This window comes from Lactuca saligna, chromosome 8 (genome assembly GCF_052625555.1).
Source record: "Lactuca saligna cultivar CGN05327 chromosome 8, ASM5262555v1, whole genome shotgun sequence".
NCBI lineage: Eukaryota > Viridiplantae > Streptophyta > Magnoliopsida > Asterales > Asteraceae > Lactuca > Lactuca saligna.
This window is the reverse complement of record NC_136424.1, coordinates 75,590,273-75,601,680: the sequence shown is the minus strand read 5'-3', so window position 1 is coordinate 75,601,680 and position 11,408 is coordinate 75,590,273. Positions and strand designations below refer to the sequence as shown.

At 34.9% G+C, this 11,408-nt stretch overlaps 1 protein-coding gene across 1 annotated transcript; it reads left to right on the top strand.

The window, feature by feature from the left end:
• The first annotated feature begins 669 nt into the window (after positions 1–669).
• On the top strand, positions 670–1,526 carry LOC145009777 (uncharacterized). Its single transcript, XM_078968410.1, has 2 exons — positions 670–980; positions 1,085–1,526. The coding sequence occupies exons 1-2, from the start codon at positions 670–672 to the stop codon at positions 1,524–1,526; spliced, it is 753 nt and encodes a 250-aa protein (XP_078824536.1).
• The last annotated feature ends 9,882 nt before the right edge of the window (positions 1,527–11,408 follow it).

Below are 11,408 nucleotides of genomic sequence, written 5' to 3'. Positions count from 1 at the left end.
CGGTTAACTCGGAAAATAGAAGGCTTTACATTGAAGTGTTAAAAGCCATTCAAGAGACTAGTGAAGATATTTTCAACAATACTTTAGAAAATGCTCCTAAAACAATCAACTAATTTCCCTTAAAATCCAAAAATAACTTGTGCAACGTTTTGCACAAGAAGTACTTTTAAGTATTTGTGAAGAGATTGGTCAAGATGTCTTTGCTTTATTAGTTGATGAATCTATTGGTGTTTCAAAAAAGGAACAAATGACTATTGTTTTGCGTTGTATAGATAGTCTTGGCTTTGTGAAAGAAAGATTCATAGGACTAATGCACGTGAAGGATACATCCTCTTTGACACTCAAAAACGCCATAAATGAATTACTTACAAGCAATAAATTAAGTTTTAGTCAGGTAATTTATTCTTTACTTATCTTTTATTTCAATTTAATTTAATTCGGTTTATGTGTTATATATATATATATATATATATATATATATATATATATATATATATTGTTTTAAATTTTAATAGATAAGAGGACAAGGTTATAATGCGGCTAGCAATATGCAAGGGGAATTCAATTGTTTGAAAACTTTGATATTACAAGAGAATGACACAGCTTTTTATGTACATTGCTTTGCACACCAACTTCAATTAGTAGTTGTGGCTATAGCAAAGAAGCATGATGGTGTTAGTTGTGGCAGTAGCAAAGAAGCATGATGGTGTTAGTGACTTTTTTGAGCAAATTTTGTTGGTGGTTAATGTTGTTCATGCCTCGTGTAAAAGAAAAGACTTACTATCAGAACAAGCAAGAGAAAGGGTTCAAAAAGGTTTGTGTGGTGGTGAACGTGAAACCGGAAGAGGGTTAAATCAAGAGACTACACTTGTTCGAGTGGGAGAAACAAGATGGGGTTCACATTTCAACACACTCACAGGTTTGATGAAGTTGTTTGTAGATGTTCTTGTAGTTTTAGATTTTTTGAAAGAGGAGGCAGGGTCGTTGACAAACCGTCAACAAGCGTCATGAATCTTAGCATATTTTAAATCATATGAGTTCGTGTTTTAATTAGATATGATGTATGCCATTTTATACTTTACAGGTACATTATTAAAGCAACTTCAAAGAAAAAAGATCTAGACATTTTAGAAACGGCTTCGATGGTTAGAGGGACAATGGAGGCATTACAATCTCTTAGAAACACAGGGTTTGCTAGCATTTTGCGAAAAATATCATCTTTTTGTCAAACACACAAAATTGATACTTTAGATATGGAAGAGTTGTATATTGGTGCGAGAAACTATAAGACTACAAAGACTAATAGGTTTCATTTTGAGGTTGGAATCTTCAACACGGTGGTAGATATGCAACTTACAGAATATCGAGATCGATTTGGTGAATCAAGCACCCAGTTGCTTGAATACATGGGTGCTTTGAACCCTTGTGATTCATTTGCACAATTTGACAAATCAAAGTTGTTAAAGTTGGGTAAGTTATACAAGTATGATTTTGATGATTCGGATATGATAGACCTTGAAGGATAACTTAAGATATTTTATCACTCTTGCATCAAAGATGAGCGCTTCACTAGTTTGAAAGGAATTCCCGAACTTTCTCATTTTATGGTTAGTAAGGGGAAGCATCAGTCTTATCCTTTCGTTTATAAGCTTTTAAAGTTGGCTTTGATATTACCTGTACCGACCGCAAGTGTAGAAAGATGTTATTCAAAGATGAAGCTCTTGAAGACTGACTTGCGTAACAAAATTGGCGATGACTTTTTGAGCGACACATTGCTTTGTAATGTCGAGACCGAAACACTTGCGAAAGTTGAGAATGAAAAAGTAATGGAGTGGTTTCAAAAGATGTTTGCATGAAAAGGACAAATTTAAATTGTAATAGATCATTGTTATATTATGTTACTAGAAAAAAAAATTATATTAGATATTTTATATTATGTTTGACCGGAATTTTTTTATGTTTTATATTATGTTTGATCGGAAAAAAAATAATTGTGCAACCCTTCTACTAATTCCCGCGTCCGCCCCTAGGAGAAGGTTAGGTTTCTAGGGTTTCTAAGTTAAGGTGGCTGGTAAGGAGGCTAGAGTTCGAGATATAATGAGGTATTTATATGGCTTAAACTGTAAAATGTAGGGTTTTGAGAATGCTCGCGTACTATGCGTGTACTCCTTGGTACGCTGCGCGTACGCGTATCGAACCCTACATCCAATGTTGCCACTACGCCCCACGTACGTCAAGCTTACGCCAAATATACGTCTTCAAACGGACCAAATATATAACAGTCCACTCACTAAGGCCCAACTCAATAATCCAACATTCATCTCATAGTCCAAAAATTAATTACAAAGAAATTGAATAATTATCATTACCTCAAGTCACGGGTGTTACACACGGCGTCAGTTAGTGCTAGGCCATGTTAGGCATGCATGTGGGCTTGTCCTATTCCTTTAATCCACTAAAGCATTTGAAGGCCTATCATGAGAAATGGTATATAAACCCACTAAAGGTTTCTTCCCCCACCAATGTGGAATAAAGGAAACTTGCCAATTTGCAACATTACCTCTATAATTTCCAACAATCCCCCACCAAGTTGGAAAGTTTCCTTTCACTTAGATACATGATGTCACTTGGGTGTCATAAAGATTAAACCGTAGTTTAATGAGGACAAACAAGAAGACACCAATTCAATGGTATCCTTATAGTTTTAAACCATGAACCTTGTGACCTCTCCGGTTTACTCCCCACACATCACATGCCGTCTTTGCGTTCTCCCTGAGCTCTAATATGCCCATGCACTATAAATCATTTTCATAACCCTTTAGAAGATAAACAACTAATCTCCACTTAAGGCATAACTATCGTGGTCAGGACCGATCCAAATATATAGTGGGTCCAGGACGAAAAGAAAAAATGGGCCCCTAAAGTTGAAAATAGACAAACCGTTATAAAATTCACCATTAATATTAAAAAACAAATATATGTGTACAACATTACAAAAACAAATAATTTAAAGAAAAATATTTTTCCTAGGATTTTTAGATAAGTTGATTTTTTCTTTCTATATATATGCCATATATTCTATGAATTTTGGGCCCCTTAAAGACGTTGGCCCTGGGCGACCGCCCGGGTTGTCCACCGTCTGAACCAGGCCTGCTCATGGTATATGTAACCAAATCTCTCGTCAGAGGTTTGGTAAACAGATCTTCCAAGTTCTTACTTGTCTTGACATAAACAAATTTGATGGTACCACTTTTAATTAGTTGTCTCACAAAATTGTGTCGTAGACCTACGTATTTTGACTTCCCGTTATATAAAGCATTATATACTTTAGACAGTGTGGCCACACTGTCATAGTACATGGGTATTGAAGGCATTGGAATATCCTATAGACGGATATCCATAAGTAGATCTTGAATTCACTCCTCCTCTTTGCCTACTGTTGCTTAGGCAATTAGCTCTGCTTCCATCCTTGAATAAGCTATGCATGTTTGTTTCTTGCTTGCCTAAGAAATAGCACCACCAGCTAGAGTATAAATCCAATCACTTGTGGATTTTTAATAATTGGTGTGATCTATCCAGCTAGCATTAGAATTACCTTATAATATTCCATTAGATGACGAATACGTCAACTCAAAAGCACTTTTCCTTTTCAGGTATCCCAGTACTCTACCTACTGCCTTCTAGTGCTCCGTTTAGATATTGACAGTATACTGGCTTAGTTTTCTTACAACGAATGCAATGTCAGGTCGGGTGCAATGAGCAACATACATCATACTTCCAATTGCACTTGCATATTCTAGTTGAGCCACTGCTCGTCCAGAATTTACATTTAGTTTCACACTTGAATCAAAAGGAGTGTTGAATTCCTTAATATTCAAATGTTGAAACTTTGTCAAAATTTTATCTATGTAATGAGATTGAATCAGAGAAATCTGACCGTATGTCCTCTTCACCTTGATACCAATAATTGTATCAACTTCACCAAGATCTTTCATCTTAAAGTTCGAGGATAGGTATTTCTTCGTCTCAAGAATACCTTCTAGGTAAGTGACAATGATCAACTTATCATCAACATGAGGACATATAACCATTATGTAATTGGATGTATATTTGGAATAAATACACCTGTCAGCACTATTGTACTGAAAACTAAAAGAAGTTGCAGTGGTGTCAAATATCTCAGGCCACTATTTGGGAGCTTGCTTCAACCCATACAAGGATTTAAAAAGTCTACACACTTTGCTTTCTTGTCCAGGTATCACGAAACCTTCAGGTTCCTCCAACTAAATCTCCTCCATGAGATAACCATTAAGAAAGGTTGTCTTCACATCCATTTGATGAATATACAATCCTTTCAAACCTGATATTTCTATGAGAGTTCTGATAGAACTAATCCTAGGAACTGGAGCATAGGTATATGTTGGATTAGTTGTCTAAGCCCATAACTATAATTGGTATATACTTGAAATGATAGTAGCACAATCCTTTTACGCAACCCTCATACTAGCATCTGGACATGATGACTTTTAGAGAAAGAGGTTGAATTTATTATTTGATTAATAAATTGAAATAAATTATTTATTAACGTATTATGAAAATAATATATTAATTAGAAATCATATTATTTAATTAATAGTTAATAAGAAATTAATTGGAATTAATTTTGGGATTAATTATATTAATTAAAAGTGTAAGGGTTGTTTGGCAATTTATTGATAGTTGTGGAATTGGGCAATGAACCCTCCTAGATGGGTTGGACGAAATATTCTAGGAAGGCCCTAGAAATTCCGTCGAAGGGCCTCTTGGATGGAGTTCTTGGGATGCTTAGGCCTTAAGCTAAGGAATTAGGGTTTCCTCCTTAAAACCCTAACTTTGACTCTAAGGTAACACAACTATATAAAGGGCTATACCACCTCCTGATTTCGGCCACACTAAACCCTATAAGGATAGCCAAAAATCTCAAGTATCTTCCTCTCTGCATCCTCTTACTTAGTTTGGGTGTGAACCATTAGAGATGTTACACTTGTGACACTTGCTCTCTCAAGCTTCAATACTTATATGTTCAATTACAGAAAATATAGATCCAACAAAATTAGGATTGCATGCACACATAGGGATTGTTTCCAAAAAGTTCTCGGCTAGAAACGTGTTTGCGGTCAAAAGCATTATCGTCCGAAAGCGAAGATTCTCGGTGAAGGGTGTCTGAGTTTGTGGTGGAGCAATGCAAGAGTTCTCGGTAGCAATCTAGTTCTCGCCTCGGACGTTTTCGGTGCGCACGTATTCGGTCTTATTTGCGGTCCTCGCATTTTCGGTGCACGTGTTAATCTTCGGTATTTCGGTCTTGTTTTCGGTCAACAGACCTTCTTGGTGTGAGTATTCTCAGTCATGACCATGAAGCTTCACATTTTCGATGTAAATTTCAGATTTTTAATATTTTTTACCCAAAAATCAGTTTTTCAAATTTTGATGTTTCGTTTTAGCCATAAAGCTTTGACTTTCATCTTTTGACTATCAATTTTGACTTTTCACTTTCAAATTTGACTTGACTTTCAAGTTTAACCTTTGACTTTAAACTTCTTTCTCGTTTAACTTTCAATTTTTCACGTTTGTCTTTTCAGTTTGACTTTTTAAATTTGACTTTTAAGGTTTACTTTTGAAGTTTAAGTCAAAGGGCATTTTTGATAAATAATGAATTCCTCAAACGCCAAGGGTAAGGAAGCTTCATGTTCTCAATCTTGTGAAGCTAAAATTAAACTTTATGGTGATCAACATGATTTACTAAAAAGGGAAGTTGAGGACCTTAAATATGAAGGATATACTCTTAGGATGGCCCAAAAACCCTTAAAAACACAACTAGAGGCCAAGACTAAGGACTTTAGAAAACTTCAAGAAGAATATACCAACAAATGTGCGAATTATAACTATGTTAAGGAACAACTTGCTAACCTGACTGTCGAACTTGATGCATTAAAAGCTAAATATAAAGATGCTAAATTCAACTTTAAGAAATTTGATGTGTCAAGTGAGGTAGTTATGTCCATGATAGCAAAACAACTAAATTTAAAGATAATCAAAACAACGGTCTAGGGTATCACAGTGTCCCACCTCTTGAGACGAACGAGGAAGAGATACCTACTCAGTATGACCAATCCTCTGTATCAGCTTTAGTTAAGACTGAATGATCATGCCAAACTGAGAGTGTTGAGGAGAAGGATTCTTATGATTCTACTTCTTGTGCAGGTAAAGTAGTAGAAGATGAAGATAAGGAGAACATAAACAATTCTAGTTCTATTGTTTATGTTGACTGTTAAACCAATGTCTCCTTAAACTCTGAATTTGTTGCTTCTAATTAATCTGTTGTTGGTAAATACATGCCACCAAAACAAGTGAAACACACAGCTTGCTGTCTGTATGCATGCGGGAACAATCAGAGACGAGGCAAGGGCACGCCACCAGGGGCAGGCAGAAACAACTCCTACGTGAAGAAATTGTTTTCACTGTGTAACACCTTGAGATATTGCCAGAAATTTTCCAAATCGTGCATATGTTCCCTACTATGCACAAGGATGGCAGAATGCGACAAGAGGGATATTTTTTAAAATAAATCCTTCAAGGACACGTTCAATCAATGCTGACTGGAACGCCAAAAAGGCTAATAATCAAACTCCGAAGAACAAGAAGGAAATGTCTCCCAAGAAGTCTAAGTCAAGAGATGCTCTAGTGAAACCAAGACCGGTTAGGTCAAAGTCATCTCGGAGATCAGCTTCAAGTTTAAGATCAAGTGATAAGACATCCATCCGATCGAACGGGAAATGGGTTAAACTTGACTATAGATGGGTACCAAAATTCCATACTCCCAAATCATGAAATGATTCTAACATTTCTTCATCTTATATTTGTGATAAAAGGATATTTCATGGGAGAGAGTACCTTGCATATATGATAACGGTTAACCCGGTTTTAAAATGGATTGGGTTCCAAAGACCAACTAATCCCACACTTTGTGCTGTAGCAGCTTTGGAGGAATATCAATAGACTTCGGTTTGTTGATAATGGCTATTCCAAGCACATGATAAGGGACATATGTCAACTGTACAACACTCAGAACTTTAAGTGAGGGTATGTTTCCTTTGCGGGAAATGAAGAAAAATGAGGATCACAAATGGTTATTGTAGTTAACAATGTGAAGAATTTCCGGATCCGTTTCGAGATTGAACTATATGTGTTGTTCTCAGATCATCTGGATACAAATTCAATTGGCGACCTACAGTTTGATTTTTCTTCTTGATATTCCTGAGTTTTTCTTAAAATGATTCGTTTTGAAGACAATCTTTTATTTTTCTTATAGTTTTTCGTTTGTAGGTATTGTTTGGGAAGTGATATGAAGCTTAGTGTTAAAGGGCGATTTGAAATTCATGTAATGCACTAAAGATAAATTGTTTAGACTCTGTGCTCAATGTGCTGGTAGGCATGAAGGATTCAAAAGGACTAGACGTAGATTGAAGATGAAAGGACTTGACAATGTGAACTTAGATAGTTCTATTTGGACTGACAATACGATGCTTGGGTAGATTGAGCAGTGAGATAAACATGGGAACTTACGGGATACACTAAGAGTCATATGTATCTAGAATTGTGGCTTAACATTTCCTCGATGTATGGATTCGTGTCCTTAATTCTGGTACTGATAGGGCGACTTGGGGGGTTCTGATAAAGTAGGTTTGTAGGAAATCATTTTTTTGCTTTCTATCTGTCAGTCATAGGTTGCCTCCTCTGCATGATTGGAACACATCCAATCTGGAATGCAACATATGCAACTCTATCTTTATGCATCCCCTTATCTATGCAATTCTTTCTGTCTGTTAGCCATATGTTGTCCACTTTGCATGATCGAAAGATCCGACCTGGGATACAACATATTCACCCTATTATTTCTTTAACCTTCTATCTATGTTAGTTATATGTTGTTCCCTCTATGTGATTGGAAGACATCCGACCTGGGATACACCATATGCGTTTCTATATCTATCTTCTCTCTTAATGATTGAATACTCACCTAAAGTAAGGAGTTCTTTGGATGTTCTTGATTACTGGAGTATATTGGAAAATGGGAAACACGTTCTAGTGCATCTAAAATTGAACTATTTAATAGGTTGTCTGTAGATCTCGTTGCTGAATTTAAGTGAACAACAATATCTTTGGTCGTCGTTAGCTAAATGATATATTTAGGAATATAGGTGCAAATGTCTTGTCACTTATTATCTATCCAACTTGTCAAAAATATCCTTTGTGTTTAATTGGACTACAATACCAGTGATTGATCATATCTAAACATGCAGGTGTGTGCTGATAAACGGTATTGAATTGTTTTACAACTTTGCTCCCAAATGTATTAAATTTAGTCATTATTTTTTTTATTCTTAAATTTGTTCATAGTTTTCCTCTATGCACAAGTTTAGGGGGGAGAATTTAAAAAAAAATTTTAAAAAAATCAGAAAGTTAAAAAAAATCCAAAAATATGTTTATATTTGTTTTTAGTTCTTTTTTCTGAAAAAATCAAAAATGTCAAAATATTTTTGGTTTACTTTTGAGTATATTTTACTTTTGGTTTTTACTTCTTAGTGATTTCTATTGTGTGATAAGTTTCTTTTAATTTTGTTTTTATCTCAAAATTTTCTTTGTCTTGAAAAGCGAATTCAAAAATCAAGGAACTCAAAGGAAGAAGAGATTCAAGGAGACTGTATCGGAACTTTCTAAGCCAAGGTTACATCATTGAACAACTGTGGTGAGAAGGGTTTTTCATAACTCTATGATCCACAGGGACTTTTTAGTCATTTGTTTCTTTTCAAGGCGCAACAGTGATCATTGAAGAATTCTCATTTGAAGGAACAAGAAATGAATATTATTTTTAAACATTCAATCTTTCAACCCCAGAAGCAAGGTGAAGTTGTAATTGAAGATTACGTGATAGATTGCATTGAAGCCCCCTCGATCAATTTGCTGCTATCTATGAACCTGCTAAAGTGATCCAAAAGAATCGGTCTCTCTGTTATTCTCTCTGAAGATTCTCAAGCTGAAATTGCTGATTTCAAGAGTCTTTAAAAGAAGCCTGCTCACCTAACATACGTTCAAAGTCAAATTTTTGAAGAAAATCCCAATTATTCGAGATGAAGTCATTCATATAGAAGATTCATATGTTCATCTTGAAGTTGTGAGGAAATCGAAGACAAATGTTGAAGCCAAGCTCAAATTGAAGATCGAAAAGAAAAAGAAAGCTTCAAATCTAGGGGGAGTTTGTTAGGTCATAAGAAAAGAAAGCTATAAACCAATAGGGAGATTGTTGGGTCTAAATATGGTTTATACTTTGCTTTTCTAGGATTTTATAGTTTTCGGTCTAGGGCCGAAAACAATCTTGGGTTTTGTTGTAGCTTGGACCGAAATCTCATGTATTTTCGGTCAAGCCATTAGGTTTCGGGCTTGGGTTTTCGGTCCATATATATATATATATATATATATATATATATATATATATATATATATATATATATATATATGGGGGTTAGACAATGTTTAGGAGTGTGTCCAAGGAGTAGAAGGCGTTCTTGAGGAGCTACTATTGTCATATTTGTGTTCTAAAGAGAGAAAGTAGAGTGAAGTGTGTGAATCTTGTGTATTGTTCATCAATCAATTCATTGATACATTGATTCATCATCATCATCATCATCATCATCATCTTCTTCTTCTTCTTCTTCTTCTTCTTCTTCTTCTTCATCATCATCATAATCATCTTCTTCTTCTTCTTCTTCTTCTTCTTCTTCTTCTTCTTCTTCTTCTTCTTCTTCTTCTTCTTCTTCTTCTTCTTCTTCTTCTTCTTCTCCATTCTATCCTGCATCATCCACTTGATTGGGCATCTGCACCATCAAGTGGATCGGATTGATACATCATTGTGATTTAGGGACTTACAGTAAGATAGATATTTAGAAACTTGTAACATTGTAAATGTAATTGAAAATTGATGATTAAATAATGGAGATTTATTTATGAGTACTGGCTACTATCTTTTGTTAATTTGTTTATTATTATGTTTCATTTTGCATGTTTGACTTCCCAAATAATTAGATTATTCAAATATCCACAGTCAATCATTCTTTGGAAGTAAATAATGAATTAAGGTTGTCATGAATTAGGTTGTAGACTGTCTAAGGGTTTAGACATAGCAATGGTTTGCTGCAACATTCATGAGTACTTTTGAAATAGAGAATTTAAGTATTGGACTAACCCACGCTCATGGAATTACTTCATGGAATTTATCACGAGTAATTTTGAGACGATAATATCGAATAATCTTTAAAGAAGGATGTATGAGTTGTTGTTTACGAGTTGGTTATGCATTGACAATGTGTAAATGCATTAGTAACTTGATGTTATAAAACGCATTGTTGTGCATGATTTGATGAGTAAATAGTACACACATATAATTCAAAGTTTATATGTTCCTTTTTATCCAACGGGAAAAGAGATATCTTGGGCCCCTCGATGATTTGGTGTTGACTTATAGTGTCGGATGCCATGACTAAATTGATGTGTTAGATTAGTAGTTCTTTGTCATTACAAATCGAAAATAGGGAAACAAACTGTTGGACAATGAGAATAACTTTGTTTCATTTCACTTGTCCACTTGATATCTTGCAGAACAGAGGATTATATGATCACTTATCTTAGGACACACAACTAACTAGGTCAGAGTTTGACAACGACTTTGAGCGCTATAATTTGGTAATCAATTTTTGAAATTATAATGGCAATTATAGTTATTCGACTTATCCAAGTGGGAGACTGTTGGATTAGGTGTCTAATCATATAACTATAATTGGTATATACTTGAATTGATAGTAGCATAGTCCTTTTGGGTTGCCCTCATACTAGCAACTAGACATGATGACTTTTGGAGAAAGAGGTTGAATTTTTTATTTGATTAATAAATTGAAGTAAATGATTTAATAATGTATTATGAAAATAATATATTAATTAGAAATCATATTATTTAATTAATATTTAATCAGAAATTAATTGGAATTAATTTTGGGATTAATTGTATTAATTAAAAGTGCAGGGTCTGTTTGGCAATTTATCGATAGTTGTGGAATTGGGCTATAGAACCCTCCTATATGGGTTGGAGGAAATCTTCTAGGAAGGCAGTAGAAATTTCGTCCAAGGGCCTCTTGGATGGAGTTCTTGGGTTGCTTAGGCATTAATTTAAGGAATTAGGGTTTCCTCCTTAAAACCCTAACTTTAGCTCTAAGCTAACACATCTATATAAAGGGCTATACCCCCTCCTGATTTCGGTCACTCTAAACCCTAAACGATAGCTGAAAATCTCAAGCTTTTTCCCTTCTCTCCCCTCTCTC

Excerpts from the sequence above, each read along its gene's own strand:
- LOC145009777 (XM_078968410.1), top strand. The coding sequence starts at position 670 with ATGGTGTTAGTTGTGGCAGTAGCAAAGAAGCATGATGGTGTTAGTGAC. Across the intron at positions 981-1,084 it reads TTTTTGAAAGAGGAGGCAGG|GTACATTATTAAAGCAACTT; the intron begins GTCGTTGACAAA and ends TATACTTTACAG.